The 25,864-nt window shown below is 44.5% G+C and overlaps 1 protein-coding gene and 1 long non-coding RNA gene across 2 annotated transcripts in view; one reads left to right on the top strand and one right to left on the bottom strand.

Moving 5' to 3' along the window:
- LOC143987490 (uncharacterized) overlaps window positions 1-11,551 on the bottom strand; it is a 28,169-nt gene extending 16,618 nt beyond the window's left edge. The window contains exon 1 of the long non-coding RNA XR_013276652.1: window positions 11,390-11,551. This is a non-coding gene — a long non-coding RNA (uncharacterized LOC143987490). The remainder of the gene's footprint in view (window positions 1-11,389) is intronic.
- Window positions 1-25,864, top strand: part of TSNAX (translin associated factor X) — a 44,259-nt gene that overhangs the window by 10,070 nt on the left and 8,325 nt on the right. The window contains exons 3-5 of the mRNA XM_077486233.1: window positions 4,409-4,523; window positions 9,853-9,983; window positions 14,188-14,291. Coding sequence (XP_077342359.1) covers window positions 4,409-4,523; window positions 9,853-9,983; window positions 14,188-14,291 — 350 coding nt within the window. The remainder of the gene's footprint in view (window positions 1-4,408; window positions 4,524-9,852; window positions 9,984-14,187; window positions 14,292-25,864) is intronic.

Here is a 25,864-nt window from a genome sequence, read left to right on the forward strand (position 1 = left end):
AGGGGGTCCCAGAGAGGAAGCTGAGGAAGAGGTTGACAGTGTCGGCTCAGACTCCCAAGGGGATTCTGACGATGAGGGGTTGGATGGGGAATCCAGTAGAACCTCACGGTATAAGCTTTCCCTGGAGGAAGTGGATGAGCTCTTAGGAGCTATTCATACCACTTTAGGCATACAAGAGGAAAAGAAGGCATTGTCACTCCATGATCAGATGTACAAGGGCATGGGGGAACAGAAAAAGCGGGTGTTCCCGGTGCATGACGTCTTGATCGATGCCATCAAGAAGGAATGGCAGGATCCTGAGAGGAAACCTTTCTTTTCTGGGGCATTAAAACGAAGGTTTCCTTTTTCGGAAGAGGAGGCTCTCATCTGGAATAAATCTCCCAGATTAGATGCTGCTTTTTCCCAGGTGTCCAGACACACTGATCTGGCCTTCGAGGACATGGGGGTACTTTCAAACCCTATGGATCGAAGGATGGATTCACTCCTAAAGAAAGCCTGGGACTCATCACAGGGGAATCTTAAACCGGCCATGGCAGCCACAGTGGTGGCTCGTAATATGGAGTATTGGCTTACCCAAATTAACGCGCACATTGAAGCAGGGACGGCAAAGGAGACCATTCTATCCTCCTTTCCCATGCTGCTTAAGGGGATAGCATACATTGCGGATGCTTCAGCTAAATCCGTGCGAATGTCTGCAAGGTCCTCGGCTCTGACCAACTCAGCTAGGAGGGCTTTATGGCTGAAGACCTGGCAGGGGGACAATGTGTCCAAAGCAAAGCTTTGTGGGATCCCTTTTACAGGAGACTTGCTGTTTGGGCCAGGTCTTGAAGCAGTGCTTGATTGCACGGCGGATAAGAAAAAGGCCTTTCCCGTTAAGAGGAAATTTGGGGAGCAGTCAAAGAAAAAGACTCATCCTCAGAAGAAGTTTGAAGCCCCTAGAACTGATTGGCAGAAGAAAAGTTGGGGGCTCAAGGGCAAAGGGCGCGGGGGAGCAATTTTTCGCCCTCCTGAACAGCCCAAAAAGTCTCAGTGACAGGGTCACAGTGGGAGGAAGGTTGGGGGCCTTCCTCCCACAGTGGGAGATGATCACCTCCAATCAGTTCGTGCTGGGGATCATCAGAAGAGGTTACCGTTTGGAGTTTTCAGAACTCCCCCCTCTGAGACTCCTTGTCACCGAGCTGCCAAAATGTGCAGAAAAATCGTCTGCCCTTCTTTCCTCTCTGCAGGAGTTAGAGGAACAAGAAGTGGTAGTACGGGTCCCAGCAGGAGAGACAGGCAGGGGCTTCCATTCCCACGTGTTTGTGGTTCGCAAGCCTTCGGGAAAGTTCAGGCTTATCCTGAACCTGAAGCCTCTGAATGTCTCAGTCACCTACAAAAGGTTTCGGATGGATTCAGTTTACTCGGTGAAAGCACTTCTTCCACCAAACTGTTTCATGGCATCGATAGATTTAAAAGATGCATACCTGCATATTCCCATCGCAGAGACCCACCAGCGTTTCCTCAGACTGGCAGTAAGAACCTCGGTAGGGGTGTTACACCTACAGTTCAAAGCACTTCCCTTCGGGCTATCCTCTTCCCCCCGGATCTTCACCAAAGTAATGGCAGAAGTTCTGGCTTATCTGCGTCTCAGGGGAATCTCGGTGATCGCGTATCTCGACGATCTTCTCCTGTTTGCCCCTTCTCCGACACAGTTGACTCGAGATTTACAGATAACAAGAGACCTGTTAGTAAACTTGGGTTGGCTTCTGAACCTGGAGAAGTCCAACTTAGATCCTTCCCAGAGGGTCACCTTCCTGGGGTATGTGTTGGACTCAACAGTACAGAAAGTCTTCCTCCCTTCAGAAAAAATTCAAAAGGTAGACAAGGCACTGTTGTTTCTCCAGGGCAGCCACCAGATCTCAGTAAGGAGGGTCATGTCGGCATTGGGTTTGCTGACGTCCACGCTCCCGGCGGTCCAGTGGGCAGGATTACATTACCATCCCCTGCAATTATTTATACTGAAGGTTTGGGATCACAGCCAGGGGACCCTGGATTCTTTGGTGTCTGTTCCGGACCAGGTAAAGAGGTCCCTCTGGTGGTGGAGAAAGGGAGCAAATTTGTCCCAGGGCCTAGAGTGGGTTTTACCAATATCCAGGGTGGTCACAACCGATGCAAGTAGCTCAGGTTGGGGTGCACACCTAGACTCCCGCCTGATACAGGGTACCTGGGAGAGGAGGGAGTCGAAGAGATCCTCGAATTGGAGGGAGCTGAGGGCAGTAGATCTGGCTCTCAGGACCTTTCAGGGAGAACTCCGGGGGCATCATGTAAAAGTCAGGTCGGACAATTCCTCAGTGGTAGCCTACATCAACAGACAGGGGGGCACCAGGAGCGAATCCTTATGGGCCCTAACAAAAGCCATCCTCAGGTGGGCCGAAGCAAATGTCCTGTCCCTGTCAGCAGTCCACTTGAAGGGGGAGCAAAATCAGGTGGCAGATTTCCTCAGCAGGAGAACATTGAGAGAAGGCAACTGGGTTCTCAAACAGGAGGTTTTCGAAATGATCACCCAGAGGTGGGGGATTCCTTCGATAGACCTCTTTGCCTCGAGGGAAAACGTGAAGGTAGCCAGCTTCTTTTCTATAAACAAGGGGGAGGGGGCGTTGGCGGTGGACGCACTAGCACAGAATTGGGGTTTCTCCAGGTGCTATGCTTTCCCCCCTCCCGTGCTGATTTCGGCAGTGTTAAGGAAGTTTCAGGTGGAGAACACTACCCTTATTCTAATCGCACCTCACTGGCCCAGGAGGCCGTGGTTCTCCATTCTGAAGGGCCTGTCTGTAGAACCCCCCTGGATTCTCCCAGTCCAGGAGGATCTCCTTTCTCAGGGTCCAATCTGCTGTCCTCAGGTAGAGCGGTGGAACCTTGCAGCTTGGCTTCTGAGGAAGAATTGTTGAAGGGCAAGGGCTTCTCAGATCGCTTAGTAGCCACTCTCCTAAACTGCAGGAAAAAGGAAACCCGGACCATTTACTTAAAGGTATGGAGGCGGTTCAATAGCTGGTGCTCAGAGAGCTCCTTCAATGTGCACAGCTCTGTAGCCGTTCTAGAGTTCCTACAGGCTGGGGCAGATAAAGGTTTAGCCCTTGGAACTCTGAAGGGTCAGGTATCCGCTTTAAGCGTGTTTCTAGAAAGGCAGCTAGCTTCAGACCCTTGGATAATGAGATTCTTCAAAGCCCTAAGTAGGCAGAGACCTGTTTCAAATTTCCCCTTCCCAGTTTGGGATCTTTCTTTAGTTTTACAATTTCTCACAGGAGAACCTTTTGAGCCATTGGAATGTTGCTCATTAAAACTGATCACTCTCAAAACGGTGTTTTTGGTGGCGATCACTACAGCAAGGAGAGTGAGTGAACTCGAAGCCCTTTCTGTTAGGGCACCTTTTTTTCAGGTTTTTCCGGACCGTTTGGTTTTTAAGACGGATCCGGCCTTTTTGCCTAAGGTAGCCTCTAGTTTTCATAGAGCCCAGGAGATTGTGCTACCTACTTTCTGTTCAAATCCAGTAAGAGAACAGGAACACATCTTTCATAGATTGGATGTTAGATGATGTGTCCTTCATTATTTAGATTGCACAAGTCAGTTCAGGAAGTCTGATTCACTTTTTGTGTTGTTTTCAGGGGCTAGGAAGGGTTCCAGAGCCTCTAGACGTACGATAGCCAGATGGTTAAGGTTAGCCATTGGGCAGGCTTGCGTGGCAGGGGGGTTAGAACCCCCAGTTGGGATTAGAGCACACTCAACCAGGGCAGTGGCAACTTCTCAGGCAGAGTGGGCTGGTGCATCTCCTGAACAGATCTGTAGAGCTGCAACGTGGTCCAGTTTTGCTACGTTCGTGAAACACTATAGACTGGATCTTCTGTCAGCCAAAGACCAGGCCTTTGGTCGTAAAGTGCTGTAAGCAGTGGTCCCACCCTAAGGTAATGTGCTCGCTTATCCTCTCTAAGGTGGCTGTCCTGAAAGACGAACTTGGGAAAAACGGAGTTACGTACCGGTAACATCCTTTTCCGGGAGTCTTTCAGGACAGCCCCGGTTCCCACCCAGGTTTTTGGAGATCGTCGGGAACTCGTCACACGAGACCGTCAGGTAAGATTGAAAGTTTGTTTGTTTGACGTGTTCTTGTGTCTCCCCAGTTGGCCGGAGGTACTCTGGAAGAACTGAGGAACAGAGGGAGGACGAGGCTTAAATCTTGAAATTGAAGGCGGTGTTTCCTGAGAGGGGAGGAGCCAGGGTCTCTCTAAGGTGGCTGTCCTGAAAGACTCCCGGAAAAGGATGTTACCGGTGCGTAACTCCGTTTTTTTCCCATTTTTGTTTTTACAAATCGAATGTTCATGAATTTTAACCTAGATATGTCACAGTTTAATTTACTTTCTTTATATACTTTTTGCAGCTTTTCAGCATGAACTGGATGCAAGGCATGACAAATATGAGCGGCTTGTGAAGTATAGCAGAGACATAACAACTGAAAGCAAGAGAACAATATTCCTGTTACATAGAGTTATCAGGTATTTTTGTATTCAGATTATCAAGTAATTGCTACTTTAGCTGTCTCTTCAGGTATATTTATATTATGTATAAATTTTCCAAGCACAACTTTAAAAAAAAGTTTCTCTTTGGAAACTGCATTAGATGTATAATTTTATATATTTTTTTTACAGTTCTGTCCACTATGGGACAAAGTATATGTAGCTGTTCCAACAACAGCCTTGAGCCTAGGTTCACACATATTCGAACACAGACATTGCATGTGATTTGTACCTGCAATGCTGTGCCGATCACATGCAATGTCTGTGCAATGCAAGTTCAGCCATAGAGTTGTATGGTTAAACTCGCATTGTATTCGCACAAATAAAGGTGCTGGAATCAAATCGATCTGATTCCTGTCCGAATTCCCAGTTTGCGGTGCGAATTGTTAACCGAACTGGGGGTGTCCATTAACTTTGTATTGACACCGCATGGTTCACAGAGGGCAGTGTGAACTGCCTGCGGGGAGAGATGCGATGCAGGAACCGGCAATGGAATCACGCTGGTTCCCGCATCACATATGTATGAACCCAGGCTGAATGAGACTTTCTGATTTGTAAGTGCAGCTTGTCTTGGATATGAACACTTTCCACAGAGGAGCAGCGACAAGAGGAATGCAGAGTCTGACACAGCTATACATGTTGTTTTTTTTTTTTTGTTTTTGTTTTCAAAAAGCTTGCAAATTGGCCTTACAAAATCCTCAAAAAATTAAATTACAAGATTAAGCTCCCATAGACTTAAATTTGCAAACTTTTTGCAAATGTCCAGTGAACCAAAGTTTGTTTGCTTCACTCGTCACTACAAATAAACGTTTAATAAAGGGTAGAAAAAAACATAAGCAGGCGCCTACCCCACCCACTATAGAGTAAATTTGATTCGAAGGCAGCTGCCCCTTTAAATGCCAAAATTACCCTTTTAAAACTTAAGCTGAAATGAAAGGAGGTGCAAAAAGATGGAATCTGTACGCACTTACATCTTGGGCACTAAGGAAACATGTGAGTGCATACGCTTTGGGTAATTAAACGTACTGTATACCTCCTACTTGTTGGGACTTTTTGTTCTGCATATGTGACATATGATCAACATCGGAACCCACCAGGAGAGAAACAGACATATCTGGGTGGGTGGTTGGCTTTAAATCAACATGCCTATAGACTGCTTGTTGACCTAATTGGTTTGGTGAGTGAAATATTTACTAGCACATGGTAGAACACATTTATGGATATGGAAGAAGATCTCAAGCACTATATTGTACATGCTTAGGAACACAGTGATTCACATGCTTATTGGTTATGGACTTACACACATGCACTATTCAGTTTTTTTATTGCGTGTATATTTTTTCATTATGCACATTGTATACATGGTTTATGATCCTAGAAGTGCTTTTTGTCACACACACACTGGGTTAGCACTTCTTTTCATTTTAGCTAAAATTTAATAAAAAGTGCAAACTATCGCTAACAACATTTCCAGAGCATTATGGGCTTTCAAGAGACTTTTGCATAAAGTCTTGGTCAGAGCTCACACATAAGAGAGTTATAAAACCTTCTCAATGCCTGAAAGAAATCTGGGTATTGAACAGGAAGGCACTGAAAAGGTATGTATCAAAAGCATAAGGGGTTGGCTATGAGGTGAACCTGTTACGTTGCCCTGAAGGCGCAAAGTACAGGCTCTCTTTAATTTAATTTTAGTTCTGTTTTCAGTTTTAAAACTGTCAACTAGATGTCGCCTTGTTACATTCGTTTATGAAAGGTGAAAAGAACAATGATCTAATGTAATAAAAAAAGTATTCTTACCTGTTCTGAGTAGTCCCTCACCAATTCTTTTGTGGTCCCTTGCCAGCACGCTCTGCTCCTCTACTTCTGCTAGTGCCCCCATAGCAAGCTATGTGCTATGGGGGAACTCATGCAGGCATGTTCCTGAGTCGGGCCATGTTCATCCATAGACACGTGTGGTGTGGCCACACCCCCTGTTGTCCTCACGGGATTTGACTGACAGCAGCAAGAGCCAATGGCTCCCGCTGCCATCAATGAAGTCTGTAAATCCAGGAAGAGAGGAGAGTGGGACTGCTGGCAAGGGACAATGCTAGATTGCGTGTGGTGTCGGGTAAGTGTTTAGGGGCAGGGTAGAAGGAGAGCTATGGGAACATTCATTACCTTAATGCACGAAATGCATTAAGGTGAAAAAAAGGTTTAGCTTTTATAGCCATTTAATGTGTAGGTCAGGGCAATAAAAAAAAAAAATGCAGTACATCTCTGCAATAAATGCATATTTCCCCATGTTGTATTCCTTTAAAGATGTAGGTAAAGAAAACACCTTTTCATTCTAGGCGAAATACTCTCGGCTTCTATATTCCTGTTGTGGACTGACAACAAAGTGGCTTTTCTGATCCGAAATAAAAAAAAAATGGTGTCAGTCTTGCCCAGTTGCGTATTCCTTAACTACAGAACATTTACTCCTTTTCTCATCTCTGCAAAATGGTGGAAGGTGTTTTTTAGTATGTTGGGAAAAGCCATGAAGACTGCAGAAAACAAGACACAAAACAGTGCTGCATTTTTTGCACTTATCAAACAGATATACCAAAATACTATCAGTGGTATATTTAGCAGATCAAAATGGAGCAAAAAAGGAATGTTTGTTTTTAGGATTTACAAATCCTTTTATGTAGATACATTTTTAAACACCTGCACCTGAGAGATTTGCCTGCAGTGAATGGTAGGTGAATTAAATTCACTGCTTTATAAATATTCCCATTGTTTTTAGGAAGGTTCACCAGCTGCTGTGAAGGGGAAACAGCAGAAGGGCATGCGATTCTCTAACACCTATTTGTTTGAGCTCTGCCATGTTGTGTTTTTTTTTTTTTTGGTTTTGTTTTTTGTTTTTTACACCCCTTAAAGTGAAATTTAAAGGCAATTTACAAAAACAAACATGTTATACTTACCGCTGCACAGAGCAGCCCTGGTCCTCCTCTTCTCAGGGCCCTGCTTGCACTCTTAGCCCCTGACTAGTGCCCCCAGAGCAAACAGCTTGCAGTGGGGGCACCCAAGCAAGCTTGCTCCTGAGCCACTGCTGTGCATGGCCATTCACACACAGAGCTGTGGCTCTGCCCCTCCCTCCCTCATTTGCTCACTGACTGTGATTGACAGCAGTAGGAGCCAGCCAATGGCTCAGCTACTGAAGAGGGAGAGTCAAGGCTCTTGTGCACATTGCTGGATTGCAATGGGGCTCAGGAAAGTATCAGTGGGTGCTGCTGCATGGTGAAGGTGCCCCATCCAAGTTCTGCTCTTTGTTATTCCTTTTCCATTTGACTGACAGTGAAATTTTAGTAAAACAAATTACGCATGGCTGATAAAAGAGCAGCGGACGGGGAGGATTAGGTTGCGGATAGAACTGCATCATTACTCGCCCAGTTGAAAACAATTGCTACAGAGAACTTACCATGAGGGAATAAAAAAAAAAAAAAAAAAAAGTTTGGTATCTATTTACTCGGCGTAACATCCTCTTTCATTATACAAAAGAATTGGGCTAACTTTACTGTTTTTTTTATTTTTAATTCATGAAAGTGTCCCTTTTCCCAAAAAGTTGCATTTAAAACACCGCTGCACAAATACTGTGTGACATAAAATATTGCAACAATCGCCATTTTATTCTCTAGATAGATTCTCTGCAAAAAAAAATATATATATATATATATATATATATGTGTGTGTGTGCGTGTGTGTGCGTGTGTGTGCGTGTGTGTATGTATGTATGTATGTGTGTGTATATATATATATATATATAGTTTGGGGGTTCTAAGTAATTTTCTAGCAAAAAATACGGATTTTAACTTGTAAACACCAAATGTCAAAAATCATGAAAGGGTTAAATGCAGATTGGCAGAAACAGTAAAATGGTAACTCAGACAAGGGAAAAACTGGCAAATTCTCCTGGTGAACAAACCCATTAAACATGCTGGTTTTAAAAGAACTAATAAAAAAAATAAGCCATAAAATAAAATAGTTCACCAAAAAACACTGTGCACTGCCTTTCGACCCATTGTGTGCAAAGAAGTGCATGTATGAGGGAGGTTACAAACAGAATGATGTGCAGTAGACTGTATTTAATGTGACAATCTTGGCCTCTGGATCACCAGCCAGCTGACTTTGTAAAAGCAAAGAGTTTTTTTTATTTTTCCAACGCTGGCAAACAAAAAACTATTTTCTTCAGCATACAAAAAACACAAAAAGTTCACAAACTCCTGAGCAAAATAAAAGTTTGGCTTACTGTTTGTAAAACTTGTCCTGTAACAGGGCTACAAAGTCCCCATCTGCTTTGGGAAGTCTACAGAAAATGTCAGCACAGCCAGCAGCTTCTCAGCAACAAGCAACCTGCACTACTTCCTCACAAGCAGAACCTGCTCCACATCACACCTCATTGACCCCTGTTGGCTGCTTCCTGCCCTTTTCCTTTCTCAGGCGTGCTAACCACTATAGGGCCGAGATACCGTAGTCGGGGGTTGGTGCGCTTTCCCACCCAGAGTCCTGGAACTTCTCGCTGCATAGTTGAGAATCCCTGAGGACTCCAAAAAATATCTATTATCATCCCCCTTAGAGGGACCACAACCCAAACAAAGGGGACACACATCTCCCATCCAGAACCAATCCCTGGCGTCCTGTACAATAATTACATTTTATAGTAATTGATGAAAGGTCTGGACATGTAGGAGTTTTGAATTACCGATTTTCTTTGCAAATCTATTCAGAATTGAACAAATATTCATATTTGGTTCGTATGTCAGTGAAGTCCCGGGGGCATATAACTGTATAGTTCAGGTCACAGTGACTGTACAAGTGGGAGATATGCAGAGTTTGTGTACTGTAAGTCATAATAATGCACTCCTGGACGGGGGGACTTTTAGGGTTTGTTCACACGGGGAGCTTTCCTGGCATGGGAAAACAGATGTTGCGTGCATCCGCCTGCTGGCCTCTCATTCATTTCTAATGGGACACATGGCTGCAAGAACGCAGCCACTGTGTCCTAATTTGGCATGCGAGTGAGTGCAGGTGCGGGTCTTTGAAAGCATACAGGGTGCATTCCGGGACCCTCACTCATGTCCTATTGGGACACAGTGGCTGTGTCTGTGCAGCTGCATGTCCCAATAGAAATGAATAGGACGCCAGCACAGGGATGCATAATTTATTTTAGCCATATAGTGTAGTTTATCCTTTTAAACAGAGCTTCTCTGGGTGTGGTTAAAAATGTGACGACCTTTTATCCAACATTCTTTTATTTTTTTTTTTTTATTTTTTTTTCATTTATTCATAGTGAGCCCAACAAAGATGATGTTCTGGTTGAAGCAAACAGAAAACTAGATGGCGTACGAGAAAAAATGAAACAAGTGGCCCTGGAGCTTGTGGATGAAGATATATATCAGTACTACAGAGCAATTACATGTGGTAACTGTCATTGTATGCAAATATATAGTGTGAAAAACCTACCAAACTAATTCCATCTTCTAATGCCACGTACACACGATCGGAATTTCGGCCAGCAAAAGACCGATGAGAGCTTTTCGTTGGAAAATGCGACTGTATGTATGCTCCATCGGAATTTAGCTGGCCGTATTCCCGCCAGCGAAAATGTGATGGCATGTTCTCAATTTTCCCGATGGCAATTCTGATCGTGTGTATGCAATTCCGACGCGCAAAAACTTGCGCATGCTCAGATTCAACTATTAGATGGAAGCTATCGGCTACTAGGTATTGAACTTCATTTTTCTAGTCCCGTTGTACGTCGCCGCATTCTTGGCAGTTGGAATTTGGTTTGACCGTGTGTAGGCAAGACAGTTTGAGCGCAATTCCGTCTGCAAAACCATCAGAGCTTTTTCTGATGAGAATTCCGATCGCGTGTACACGGTATAACAGATACTTGGACATACCTATTATTGAGAATAAATGACTATCGTGAAACCATGCACTTCCCAAATCCAGCACACACACATATCCTGTTGTTATTTTTAACTCAAAGTTGTTGTAAACCTTACATATGGCCTCAGGTGATACAGAGATGAAGATCCTCCTACGTAAGTTTATACCTGTTTATCTGCTATTTTCTCTTCTCTATAAAGCTGAGTGTCCTGAAAGAAGGGGCGGAGAGCTGAAGTTACTCTCAGTAGAGCTCAGGGAGGAGAGTTCTGAGAACTGATTGGAGGGAAGGGACACACCCCGCTCCACACAGGAATACATATGAGACTGTCACTCTGCTGGAGGTCCTTCCTCTGCCACCTTTTTTCTCTTGGTGTCAGGAAAACTTGTCATAAGTGATTCGTGCTGATAGCAGAAGAACAAAGCAGTAGACAAAATTACACAAATTACACTTCGTGCGCTTAACCACTTGCCGACCAGCTCCTGTACATATACATCGGCACTTTGAAGATGGACATCTCGGTAACGGCAGCAGCTGCTGCCACAACCGAGCTGTCCATCTTTTCAGCAAAAAACTTTTTATAAAAAAAAGTGCGCTTGTAAGACAGCTGCGCAAATACGGTGTGAAAAAAAAGTACCGCAATGACCACCATTTTATTCTCTAGGATGTTAGAACCCCCCAAACATAATATATATATTTTTTCTAAGTAATTTTCTAGCAAAAAAAAACAGTTTTAAACTTGTAAACACCAAAATCTCAAAGTGAGGCTAGTCTTTAAGTGGTTAATTGGCACAAGTATACAAACTAGAAGTATATGCTTTGTTCATATTTCATGTCTGAGGTTTACAACCACTTTAAAGTAGTATTAACCCTCAGCATTTGAGCATAATAGCATAATACATTAAACATTCCCTAGTAAACTATTGAAGATTCTTACCCCAGCACTTGCCGTTTGCAACGTTCAATGCTGCTGGCTCCTGCTGTTCTGAGTCTCTGATCTTTTGGTGTTCGCAAGAAAAGAGTTAACAGACCGTGCAGTCCTTAGCCAGTTTATTAGCAAGGAGGTGGAGAAGGGAGGAGCAGGGGATTGCCTTGCCAACCTAGGTTACAGGGCTGTGTGTTTCTATGTGCTCTCACCTGTTTCTTAAGCTGGCCATCTATGGCCAGCTTAAGAAATAGGTTGCAGTGCTGTATTATTATAATCTATTTTTCAATATGTAGTCATGGCTTTTGAGAGAGAACTGAACAGCAGTACTTGCTGAATACTGATCAAACTGATAACATTCTAAACAATCCATGTCACCAAGTTAAAAATTGCAGGTAAAAGCACAGCAAGATCAAGTATTTTAAATGCTTGGCTACTCCAGGAAAAAAAATCAGTTTCTTAGCATGGCCTCCTCTCCTAGCACATCATGGCATTCTCCTCTTATAGGAGTGTCTAATTACTGTCTGTGCTGGCCCAGTTCCTTCAATCCTCCTCGCCTTGCTTGATAGCCTTTTATGAAACTGCTGGAATAGGAATAAGAGGGAATACTATAGAGTGTCACTTGAGTGACAGCTCTGAGTCCGTAGGTCTTGCTGACATTGCTTCAAAGTATTCAGTATTATTATTATTATTCAGGATTTACATAGCGCCAACAGTTTATTCAGGACCTTTACAATATAAAGGGGGACAGTACAGTTTACAATACTGTTCAATACAGATGGAATAGGAGGGCCCTGCTCTTGGTGCTTACAAAAAAGGGACGGGAAGGTGGTACAAAAGATAATAGCTGCAGGGCATGATCTGATTGTGGTGACTCAAATACCGTTCTAAGGCTGGCCATACACGGTTCGAATTTCGGGCGGTTTAACAGGAACCAGCAGAGATTCGAACCCTTAGTGGGCAGGCTGAATATACCAAGGTGATTGATCAACTTGGGTACAACCAGCCTTCTGGCTTTTCTTGCAATTACTGCTAGCGGCTGCTAGAGCTAGAGATAATCACTGTCTTCTAGCGGGGTCGGCTTCCCCCGCTGGGAGAAGACAATAGCCTGGCAGGAGGGATTCCCGCATCAACACTGTCTGTCAATGGGAGGATTCGAGCAAATTACTTTCCTGCAACCCGTGGTTGCTGGAAAGAAATGTGCTCCATGTATAGCCAGCCTTAGGTAGAGGTGGGGAAGGCTTCCCTGGATAGATGAGTTTTCAAGGATTGCCTAAAGGTGGACATGGTTAGGAGTTGACCGGACATACTGGGGCAGGGAGTTCGAGGATGGGAGAGGCTCTGGAGAAGTCCTGTAGGTAATTGTGGGAGGTGGTTACAAGGGTACTAGATAGTGGGAGGTCTTGAAAGAAGCAGAGAGGACAGTTTGGGCAATGAAATAGAATTGAAATAGTATATCATTATTTATTTGATAGTGGTGCACGTATACACTATATCAGGACTCAAATTTCAAGTCCTGAGCTACAAGCCAGGCCTTAAGAGTTACTCGCCACCAGTTGCCCCACCCAACCCCTACCCTCCCCTGCCTCTAACCCCTAAACACACCCTTGTAAATTATCTCATGAAATGACACAATTACATTGTGCACATCATTACTACCTTGTTAAGTAAATATTTGTAATGCTATTTAACCACCTAAGCCCCAGATGGATTTACTCCCTCCCTGACCAGGACATTTTTTGCGATAAGGTACTGCGTCACTTTAACTGACAGTTGCGCGACGTGGTACCCAAACAAATTTAATGCCTTTTTTTTTTTTCCCCCCTCAAATAGAGCTTTGGTGGTATTTGATCACCTCTGCGGTTTTAATTTTTTGCGCTATAATCAAAAAAAAACAACAATTTTGAAAACCAAAACAATATTTGACTTTTTGCTATAATACAAAATGTAAAAAAAGCCCGGGGGCACCCTGGCTCAATCAGAAACTTTTAAGTGCGTCTGTCGGCTGCTTCTTTTTAACTTTCCCGCCTACATCCCCTCCACAGACAAAGCACGGGGCAGGGAGAGAGGGGCAAAAGAAGGGATGTGTGTGAAGCTCAGGGCAGGCTGCAGGCAAGCTGGAAGTGGAGTGGACAGAGCAGTGTGGGGAATGGATCTCCTCCTTCCAGGACAGCTGCTCCTCCGTAGCTGGCTGTCACCCACACTGTCCGCACACTAAGGCTCCATGCACACTGGAGCTCATAAACTGCAGTTTATTGGAGTTTGGGTGTTTTTTTTTTAAAAGCCCATAAACTCCACTCTATGTTAGCCTGTGTCCATGCACACATGGACGTTTTTCAGCTTTAATGAGCAGTGGAGTTTATGGGCTTTTTTCTGAACGCCAGAAATTTGCGTTCAAAGTGCCTTTTTCACCGCCAAAAAACGGCAAACGCTCATAAACACGCGTTAATTAGTGTTCGGCATTCTATTTTTTCAATGCACTGTGGGATTTTGTGTCCTCTGTGTGTATTTTTATTGAAAACGCCTATAAACGCTAATGCTAATAAACGCTCATAAACGCTAGTACAAAACGCTGTTAAAAGGACGTTTTTCAACCAGCGTTTTCTGCCAGCAATCTGGCGTCCAGAAAAAGCTTTTATGAGCATGGAGCCTTAGAGTGCAGGGTGGGCCGCCCGCCTCCCCTCCGACGTGTCTCCACGCTTGCCCTTTTTCCACTCGCCTAATGCGAGCAGACGAAACTTTGAGGAGTGCACTATATTAATGTTTAATGCTTCCATATAGTTTTAAAGTGCTTAATCTTTCCTATGTAGGTCTTCAGGAATATGTTGAAGCCGTTACCTTTCAACATTTCATTACAAACAGAACACTCTTAAGCCTTGAGGATATTAACAGACAGCTAATATTTGATAATAATGTAAGTATTAATTTTTTTAATTTTTCTTTACCCCTTTTTTATTTTAAGTGTTTTAGCAGTGATCCATATTTTTTGTCTTTTTTTTGATTCAGAGTTCAAAGTTGCATATGGTAGAACTAAAAGCAAAACGTTTTCTTCAGTTTGGATCATGTAGGAGAGGATTGTAACGTCTCTCAATTTTTTTTGCCATGTTTGTTCCATTTAGGAGATTTCCTTTCACTTCCTGTTCCAAAGCCACAACAGGAAGTAAGAAGAAATCCCCCCAAAATGAGAAAAAAAAAACCTTGCTGTCACTAAACCTAGTGTCCAACCATTGGAATATTTCTATTCTATTCCTTTTCTGGTAATAACTGGAAATTTGTAATTTTCTTGTACTTTTTTCTTTCCGTGATAACAGTCACTAAAACACAGAATGGGTAAATATCCCTAATGGGGCACAGGCAGCAATAAAAACCTGACTGGGGAACTAATCCCTCCTTGTTCAAAACTAAAAACTATTTTTCTTTTGATTATATTTTAATATAAATTTCTTCCTGATCAAGCTTAGTTTGCATTGATATGTCTGGCTTTTTGATAAATGCTTTACATACTTAAAGGAGAAGTCCAGCCTGAGCTCTTTTGGCTGAGCTTCTCCTGTGGGTCACAGGAGTGCAATTCGTTTTGCAATCCTGTGACCCGTTTTTGGCAGAGTGGGCTGAAGTCCACTCTCTACTGACGTCACAGGAATCGGTCCAGGCACCGCATCATCATGACAGTCTGGATCCGCCAGTTGCCTGAACTGATGCCCATCTCAGCCTCTCAGCGAGCCGCTCATCCACAGCTCAGCGCACCAGTGAGTGTGGGGGGGGGGGGGCAGACTGGAGAGCTGCTGAGTGACAGCCAGCAGCTCTCTGCTCTGGAAGCTGTGAGAACCAAGCCATCGGCGGTGTTCGATCTCTTGGTTCTCAGTACAGAGGTGGCGGACCTATGTAAGTATGATGGGGGGAACAAAAAACCTATATCTCTTTTAACTCAATGATACAGTTGGTGAAACCTCTTGTCTTCACTTTAATAGTATGATGGGATATATTTCCAGGTAAAAAACTGGAAAAACGGATGCAGGTATTGCCATCAAAATGGGCATTAACTTTAAACTTATTTTAGATTTTCATTATAAGCTTGAGTAAAGAAACAGAAAATAACGTATTTATCAGCGTTTAACACACGCAGCTTAATTTTAATTCAATCTTATTTTATTGAGATAGAAAAATTGTACAGTAAACATATGTCACTCAATATCACATAAACATCCTTGCAACGTTGGTGTCATGCCGTCTCATGGTTTATATCGTTTGTGAGCTTCGATTGATTTAGTGTGGTATATAAGCCTGCATACCTACAGCATCTAAGCTGACTTATTAAAGGTAGGCGAGCACCATTATCTATTCAATGAGTGGTGCCCACTCATTAACCACTTGCTTACTGGGCACTTAAACCCCCCTCCTGCCCAGACCAATTTTGAGCTTTCAGCGCTGATGCACTTTGAATGACAATTGCGCGGCCATACAACACTGTACCCAAATGAAATTTTTATCATTTTTTTCCCACAAAGAATGGCACGGGCAGGCATATTGGCGTACAGGTACGTCCAATATTCAATGCCGCCCTGCCACCGGGAGCGCGCCGGCGGCGGCGCGCTCCCGCGCTGGTCGGGACCCCCGTGAGTCCGGTCGCGGGACCCGCGGACTCGATCGCCGCGGGCATCCCCGCGATCGTCTCACGGAGCGGCCGAACGGAGGAAATGCTGTGTAAACAACATTTCTCCATTCTGCCTAGCAACTAGTGACGCTGATCTCTGCTCCATGTGATTGGAGCAGAGATCAGTGTTCACTAAATGAAAGCCCAACCCCCCCACAGTTAGTAACACACCCCTAGGAACACTTAACCCCTACACTGCCACCCACTGGTTAACCCTTTCACTGCCAGTGTCATTTACACAGGAATCACTGCATTTATATAGCAGTGATTACTGTATAAATGACAATGGTCCCAAAAATGTCCGATGGGTCCCCCACAATGTCGCAGTCACAATAAAAATCGCTGATTGCCGCCATTACTAGTAAAAAAATAAAAATAAAAAATTATTAATAAAAATGCTATAAAACTATCCCTATTTTGTAAATGCTATAACTCTTGCGCAAACCAATCAATCGCTTATTGCGATTTTTTTTTTTACCAAAAATATGTAGAAGAATACGTATCGGCCTAAACTGAGGGAAAAAAAAGTTTTTTTATATATTTTTGGGGGATATTTATTATAACAAAAAGTAAAAAATAATGCGTTTTTTTCAAAATTGTCGCTCTATTTTTGGTTATAGAGCAAAAAATAAAAACCGCAGAGGTGATCAAATACCACCAAAAGAAAGCTCTATTTGTGGGAAAAAAAGGACGTCAATTTTGTTTGGGAGCCACGTCGCACGACCGCGCAATTGTCAGTTAAAGCGACGCAGTCCCGAATCGCAAAAAGTGGTCTGGTCTTTTGTGGGAAAAAAAGGACGTCAATTTTGTTTGGGAGCCACGTCGCACGACCGCGCAATTGTCAGTTAAAGCGACGCAGTGCCGAATCGCAAAAAGTGGTCTGGTCTTTGACCAGCAAAATGGTCCGGTCTGCAAGTGGTTAATAGTTTGTTATAAAATTTTGCAAACAGGTAATTTTTCTCCTTCATTGAAATGTGCTGATGAGGCGGCACTGATGGGCGGCACTGGTGGGCACTGATAGGCGGCACTGATAGGCGGCACTGGTGGGCACTGATAGGCGGCACTGGTGGGCACTGATAGGCGGCACTGGTGGGCACTGATAGGCGGCACTGGTGGGCACTGATAGGCGGCACAGTTAAGGCGCCACTAATAGGCACAGATAAGGTGGCACTGATGGGCACAGATAAGGTGGCACTGATGGGCACAGATAAGGCGGCACTGATGGGCAAAGATGGCACAGATAAGATGGCACTGATGGGTGGCACTAAGGGGCACTGATAGGTACCGCTGATAGATGGGACTGATGGGCACTGATAGGTGGCACTGATGGGCGGCACTAAGGGGCACTGATAGGTACCGCTGATAGATGGGACTGATGGGCACTGATAGGTGGCACTGATGGGCGGCACTGATGGGCACTGGTAGATGACACTGATGGGCACGGATATGTGGCACTGAGGTGCAGCACTGTTGTTGAGGCAGATTGTGCGCACTGATGGGTGGCACTGTGGGCACTGATGGGTGGCACTGTGGGCACTGATGGGTGGCACTTTTATTAATAACTGGCAGGGGGCAGGTGGGCACTGTTAAGTTGGCCGTGATCGGCTTTTTTTTCTCTCCTCGCGCTGTCAGCGCGAGGAGGAAAAATAGCCGATTACCGCCTCTGTTTTGTCACATGATCAGCTGTCATTGGCTGACAGCTGATCACGTGGTAAGGGGTCGGGATCAACCCCTTGCTCGGATCCGTAATCAGGCGAGTCTCATAGACTCGCCGATCACAGAGCGCGCCGCTCGCGCCCGGAACGACGTCAATAGACGTAGTCCCGGCAAAGCAAGTCCACGCTGTGGCCGTCATTCGGCTGTAGCGTGGATCTCTAGTGGTTAAAGGTAGGCTAGGGCTTTTGTTGCTGCGCTGAACGCATTTTCTCTGAGGGAGAAGCTCTGTGTGTGCCACCGTTCCGGTCTGATGAGACTAGAGAGTGTGAATTAGGTGATTGTGTAATACTGCAACATTTGAAGGCAAAGGAGAAAAAATGAGAGAGTGGGGATAGAGGGGTCAAGGCACTAAGGAATGTAGGAATTAAGAGAGACATTCCACTCTGGCTACACAGGTGCGTCAGTGGAGTCCTCTGCGGCCCATAGAAACTCTGAGGAGTATCGAAACGTAGACCACGAGGTCTAGGTCTTGGAGAATTGCTCCTCTACCCGTTTCCTGCGACATTAAAACTATTGATTTGGTCCACTTCAATTGCCCAATCCCCCAGGGAAGACATGCTCATCGACTTCCAATGTCTGGGCAGAACAGTTCTATCAGCCACAGGAAAGTGTCGCAAAACGTCTTTTTTTGACTGATTTAAGCGGTCCAGGGAGCAAAGATAGCAGAACTACCTCAGGAGAGGGTGTGATTGAGGTCGCCATGAGTCTGCAGTACAAGTCAAGAATCTTTTGCCAGAACCTCCTCACAGGGGGAAATTCCCACCAAAAGTGAATTAAGGTTCCCTTGGAAGACAAACAAAGCCAGCAGGTATACGGGAGCGCCGGGTTTATCCAGTGCAAAGTCGAGGGGCATCGGTACCAACGGGTCAACAACTTTAATCCTTTTTCTGGAGCTTTGGAGGCTAAGGATATTTTGTGAGTCAGAATGAAGCAATTTTGCCAGTCTACAGGTGAAATACAGGCATGTGTGTATGGGGGGAGAGCAGGATTATAAGCCATATGTATGAGAGAGTATAGTTGAGAGACAACATGTGTAGGGGGGGGGGGGGCAGTCTGGAGCAGCATGCTCTCTCCAAGTCTGTTAAGCCAGTAAGTGTATCAGGCAGGAATGGGAAGGTGCAAATGAAGGATATCACCTGTTACCTCTGCAGCCAATGTGTCGAGGTATGGGAAGATGGGCCATTGTGAATCAGAGAAGCCATTGTGAATCAGAGAAGAGTCACCTGTGGTCCTCCTTACACTAAGGTCCAAAACTCGCTCTCTGTAGGGCCGGTGGAAAAGCCGGAGTCCCAAACAGTGGAGTCATGGGTCCTTTCAGAGGAATTAATTTGGGTCCAAATTTGCATGGTTTGTCGGGTGAGATCGCTCAGGGGTATCTCTCTCCTTTCAGGAATTTGGTAGGCGTCCATGGTAAAGCGCTGAGATCTATTGAATTGATACGGCTCTCTATTTGTACCCATCATTTTGTGGAGGAATGATGGAACAAGTTAATAAGTATTAAGTCTATAGTATATAGAGGCATCTGGAGCTCCAGCTCCAGCACGATTCTTGGGGAGCAAGAGCGTCTCATGGCGTATCAGAGGATGAGCCTCCCCAGATAAATCAAGAGAATATTTGGCGGAGCTTCTTAAAGAACCAGGAAGATATGAAAATGGGAATTGTCTGGAACAAATAGGGAAACCGAGGGAGGATGTCCATTGTTAGGGCATTCGCCCTGCCTAGCCACGATAGGCGTTTCTTTGTGTAGTTTGAGAGATCCGTCTTGGTTCTAAGCAGAGAGGGAGCATAGTTCAGACAGAATAATTGGGATCCTTCTGTGGTTATTTGGATTCCGAGGTAACAGATGGAAGTGGAGACTTGGCGGAGGACCTCCTGGGACAGTGAGATGTTCAGGATTTCTGACTTGGTATGGTTCACTTTGAAATTGCTCAGCTTCCCAAACCTCGTGAATTCCCGCATTATATGTGGTAAGGATAGATGGGGTTGGGTTACAAACATTAACAGGTCATCCGCAAAGAGAGCCAGTTTAGAACGAATGGGGCCTATCGATACACCTGAGATGTTAGGGTTATTGCGCAAGGCAATTGCCAGGTGTTCCATGACAAGGACATAGAGAAGGGGAGATAGAGGACAGCCTTGTCATGTCCCATTATGGATGGAAAATGTAGGCGACAATGAACCATTCACCCGAATTCTAGCAGAAGGAGAGGCGTAAAGAGACATAATTCGGGATAACATTTTGGGGCCTAGACCTATCTGCTTCAGAGACATCTGGAGGAATTGCCAGTCGACCCGGTCGAATGCTTTTTCCGCATCGACCGTCAAAAGGCATAGAGGGACATCATGGGTGCAGGCATAGTTGGTAAGAAGCAGGGTTTTCAGGCCTCGCGACCACTTAAAAAACCCACCTGGTCCAGGTGTATGAATCTGAGCAGTGGCTGCAATCTAGTGGCTAACATTTTGGCATATATTTTCAAGTCCACTCCAATTAACTATATGGGCCTATAATTAGCGCACAAAGTTGGGTCCTTATCTTGTTTTGGGATAATGGTAATGTGGCCTTAGAGTGTTTGTGGAGGAAACGCCAAGCCTTCCGATTGTTGAACACCTTAGCCAAGAAGGGGGTCAGTAGGGGAGCAAATGTTTTGTAAAATTTAGGGGTGAAACCGTCGGGGTGGCCGCTATGAATCCTACAACCCCATCCGCTGTAATTACCTGTGCCAGCTCTTCTACAGTATTGCTATCTAAAATAAGGAGCTCAGTTTCCTCAATATAAGACTGTCTATCAGGCTCAGGGGTAGGGGTTGAGCTAGAAGAGACACTGGGCAGTAGATTGTATAGTGTTTGGTAGAAATCTCAGAATGTTTGTGATATCTTGGAGGGCTCTCTAAGCATTTCTCCAGAAGGGGCCCGAATATGGGGTATGAATGTGGAAGACGTGTTTGGGTGAAGGGTGCGAGCCAACGGTCTACCGCATTTATCTCGTAATCGGTACTGATGTAAGGCAAGTCTGTCCACATAGGTATGAGCTGAGGCCTCCTATAGGTCCTTGAGTTGGAATCGAGCTGTTGAGACCTCTGTAAGAGTCACCACTGTTGGGACTCATTTATGTTGGGTCTCAAGGTCTCTAAAAGTCTTTTGAATTGCTGAGGTTATTGCAGCTGATCAAGCCTTTTTCAAGCGGGTCCCCATCTGAATAATTATCAAATCATAGTGTAGCGCTTAAAGAAATTCTGAATGACCCAGTTAGTGCATAATCATACACTAATTAACCCAAACCACCTTAGGTGCAAAAATTCATAAGTATATACAAACTTATAATACAAAAAATAAATTGAAAGTCTCTGTGTAAAATGTTGATCCAATCCAGACGTGAAGTAAGGGTCACCATCCACCTTCTTACAATAAGGCTAACATGCAGACACCCTGTGATATTCCCATCACCTTTCAAAATAAAGGCTTACCGGAGAGCATGGATCCAAACGAATATATATTCGAAGGATCATGCAGGCTTGTACACTCAAAAAAGCGAGATTACAGATGTAATTTATCCAGGGAAGTGACGAGTCAAACTCCTCATACAGATGCCCCAACTAGTTGTTATATTCTCATCGATAAACTCCAGCTCAAAATGTTGAACTCATACAAAGAAAAATAAGGGGCCACAATAGTGTAAATCCGTTTAAAAGAAAAATTTAATAAAAAAGTAATGAACTCACATGTATCAAGGAAATCAAGCGCTTATTCCATAAAAACAGTGCTACAGCAGTAGTCCCTTTTTTGTTCTGCAATGTATTGCTGCAAGAACACAAGGTCCCATTGCAGGTGAAGTTCAGATGTCATAATATTTTTAAGTCTCATGAACATCCCCCCCACCTCGGTGTTACTACCAGTCGCCACAAAAACACCATCAGTATTAACTTTGTGCGAAGCACGATATTCAAAAACATCCATATCTACAGTGACGTGTATAAGAAAAGAAGGATTGCTGCAATGTGTATATCCAAACAATATATAAACAAAAAACGTTCCCTATAACACTGCGCTATCCAAAAAAAAAAACAGAAAACAGCTGCTAACACAATCACCAGGATAAAACAGTGAATAATTAACAAATATCAAATCATAGTGTAGCGCTTAAAGAAATTCTGAATGACCCAGTTAGTGCATAATCATACACTAATTAACCCAAACCACCTTAGGTGCAAAAATTCATAAGTATATACAAACTTATAATACAAAAAATAAATTGAAAGTCTCTGTGTAAAATGTTGATCCAATCCAGACGTGAAGTAAGGGTCACCATCCACCTTCTTACAATAAGGCTAACATGCAGACACCCTGTGACATTCCCATCACCTTTCAAAATAAAGGCTTACCGGAGAGCATGGATCCAAACGAATATATATTCGAAGGATCATGCAGGCTTGTACACTCAAAAAAGCGAGATTACAGATGTAATTTATCCAGGGAAGTGACGAGTCAAACTCCTCATACAGATGCCCCAACTAGTTGTTATATTCTCATCGATAAACTCCAGCTCAAAATGTTGAACTCATACAAAGAAAAATAAGGGGCCACAATAGTGTAAATCCGTTTAAAAGAAAAATTTAATAAAAAAGTAATGAACTCACATGTATCAAGGAAATCAAGCGCTTATTCCATAAAAACAGTGCTACAGCAGTAGTCCCTGCTGTAGCACTGTTTTTATGGAATAAGCGCTTGATTTCCTTGATACATGTGAGTTCATTACTTTTTTATTAAATTTTTCTTTTAAACGGATTTACACTATTGTGGCCCCTTATTTTTCTTTGTATGAGTTCAACATTTTGAGCTGGAGTTTATCGATGAGAATATAACAACTAGTTGGGGCATCTGTATGAGGAGTTTGACTCGTCACTTCCCTGGATAAATTACATCTGTAATCTCGCTTTTTTGAGTGTACAAGCCTGCATGATCCTTCGAATATATATTCGTTTGGATCCATGCTCTCCGGTAAGCCTTTATTTTGAAAGGTGATGGGAATGTCACAGGGTGTCTGCATGTTAGCCTTATTGTAAGAAGGTGGATGGTGACCCTTACTTCACGTCTGGATTGGATCAACATTTTACACAGAGACTTTCAATTTATTTTTTGTATTATAAGTTTGTATATACTTATGAATTTTTGCACCTAAGGTGGTTTGGGTTAATTAGTGTATGATTATGCACTAACTGGGTCATTCAGAATTTCTTTAAGCGCTACACTATGATTTGATATTTGTTAATTATTCACTGTTTTATCCTGGTGATTGTGTTAGCAGCTGTTTTCTGTTTTTTTTTTGGATAGCGCAGTGTTATAGGGAACGTTTCCCATCTGAATAATGATTCTTCGCAGGACAGCTTTAAGCGCCTCCTATTGTAAGGGTAGCAAGGTAGTGTCCGAGGCATGATCTATTAAAAAATTTGAAATGGTTTCTGAAACCTTGTGGGAACAGTCAGGGTTCGTGAGAAGGGAATCATTCAGCCTCCGTGTTCTTTTCCTCACTGGCGTGGAAGGGATTGATAGTGTCGACTCAATGGTCTGGTCTGACCACTCACCTATCTCGCATTCAGGTGACCAATCTAAACTGCTATGGTCAAGAAGGAAATAGTCAATACGACTATAAGAGTGATGGATCTGTGAGAAGTGGGTATAGTTGTGATATGTTGGAAACAGAACCCACCAAATGTCGATTAAACTGAGGTCATAAATAGCCCGTTTGAATGCCCTTAGCTTAGTAAACAAGATGGATGAGCAAGAGGTTGAGTGAGTGGATCCAGGGGGGTGTTAAAATCCCCGCCTATGATTAGTTTACCTTCTGCGAGTTCTGACAATGTCCTCATGTACCACAGAGCAGACGATATTTGATTAGTGTTTGGTAGGTAAAGATTCGCAATAGTGAATTTCGTGACCCATAAGGAGAACTTTACAAACACATACCTTCCCTGGGGGTTCGAGAGCTGTTCTATCGGAGCAATCGGAAGCGTTTTGTGGAAGGCAATAGAAACGCCTTCAGTTTTCTCAGAGGAGATTGTACTGTGGAACCATCTCGTGGTTTTGGGGCCGTATCTGCAGCCCATGTACTGATGGGGGTAGATGCTTGTGGTTATCTCCGTCGAGGGCCACAATCTGCCAGGCCAGGATACCCTAGGGGGTGAGTGAGGCTTGGATTAGGCCCAGAGGAGATGGAGCCTGCTGAGGTGTAGCAAGATGGCCGCCACACTAGGTCTCTGGGGCTAGGGGCGTGGCTGCAAATGGAGCCAGATGGGGGTGGATGCTCCTTCAATATCCCCGTCGGGTCTCAGTTGGCCAGGCCAGGGTGGTCCTGAGGGTGGATGGGGTCAAATTGGGCCCAGGAGAGATGGAGAGCCTGCCGGGTGTAGAAATATGGCCGCCGTCGCTTCCCAGGTCCCTCTGGCTGGCGTAATAGGGTGGCACAGGGAGGATGTCCCCAGTGGTCAAGGAAGAGGAGATCCGGTCTCGGGGCAGGTAGATCAGCCGGAGATAGCTCCAGCACTGCCTTCGGGGGGAGCAAGATGGCCGGAGCTCCACAAACGGCGCTCCCGCAATCCCAGGCAGCGCCCTATCGGTCTGGGGGATGCCCAGGGCCTCCGGTGGGGGACAGTGCAGGTCCAATGGATGTGTAAAGCTCCGGGTGTGCTCTGTCTGCAGGAGCTCATCTCAGGCATGTCCACTCAGATCTCCGTTCGGCCACGCACCTTAATTTTAAGAGGGAAGTTTCAGGGAAAAAAAACATTTTAAATAAAGAATTTTGAAGCAAAATAAGGCTGCATTGATGGGCACTGACCCTTATCAGTGCCCATTTGCAGTCTCGCCATTGCCCATCATTCCAGCCTTGCCCATCAATGCAGTCTGATCAGTGCCCATCTGCAGCCTTGCCCATCATTGCAGCATTCAGTGCCCATCTACAGCCTTGCCCATCATTGCAGCATGATCAGTGCCCATCTGCAGCCTTGCCCATGATGCAGCATGATCTGTGCTTATCTGCAGCCTTGCCTATCATTGTAGCCTGATCAATGCCCATATGCAGCCTTGACCATCATTGCTGCATGATCAGTGCCCATCTGCAGTCTTGCCAATCATTGCAGCAGCATGATCAGTGCCCATCTGCAATCTTGCCCCTCTTTGCAGCATGATCAGTGCCCATCTGCAGTCTTGCCCCTCTTTGCAGCATGATTAGTGCACATCTGCAGCCTTGTTATTGCCGAAATAAACAAAGCCGGATCTTCTGTGTACTCAGCTTGCCTCCCGCCCCTTGACCCGGCTCTTATGATGGACATGTCGGTCCCATGGCGGGACGTCAATGCTAGGAGGCGGAACTTGGCTTGACTGTGAGCAGAGCCGAGTACACAGGAGATTTGCCTCTATTTCAGCGGCGCTTGTTCCCTCCTTCCCCTCTGAGGCAGCCAATCGGCGTATAACAGGCACACACGATTTTCCTCTAATTTTAAGGGAGAAAAGATGCGTGTTATATGCTGAAAAATACGGTATATGGATTGTTAAATTGTGTAAATATTAAAGCAGCAGTAAGTTTAGCACTTTTTTTTCCCCCTTTTTTGATTATTAAGATAACTGATCAAATTCATCGGTCTTGCCAACTTTTGGAGAACTAGTATAAACTGCCAGTAACTGACAAGTTGGTTTTGCATTTTTGTTTTTCCTTTTTTTTTGGCATAGGCTGACAGATGGAACTTCTTTTTTTTTTATTTATTTTTATTTTTTTATTTATTATAGACCTTTTACTACCTTTCCCTACAAAACATTTGCTGCAATAGCACATGTGCACAGACCATGGGCAATACACTATTTACATATTTGTAAAGGAGAAGTATGGCCAAATCTCTTTTGGTCCTACTTATCCTAAAGTCCACTGTCGGTTGACTATTCAGCCAAGCCATGCACTGGATCGATCCCAACTTCACAGTCAGAATCCACCCAGATGCCTGGACCAGCAGCTGGCTCAGTCTCTCAGCAAGATGCTGGGAGACTGAGCCAGCTGATACTGTCCCCTCCACAGCACAGTGCTTCAGTGAGCACTAGAGGGGCAGAGCAGAAAGCCGGTGACTGGCAGGCATCGC

Source organism: Lithobates pipiens, unplaced genomic scaffold (assembly GCF_037356315.1).
Source record: "Lithobates pipiens isolate NorthernLeopardFrog02 unplaced genomic scaffold, aLitPip1_a1.2 Scaffold_18, whole genome shotgun sequence".
In the NCBI taxonomy this organism is placed as follows: Eukaryota; Metazoa; Chordata; class Amphibia; order Anura; family Ranidae; genus Lithobates; species Lithobates pipiens.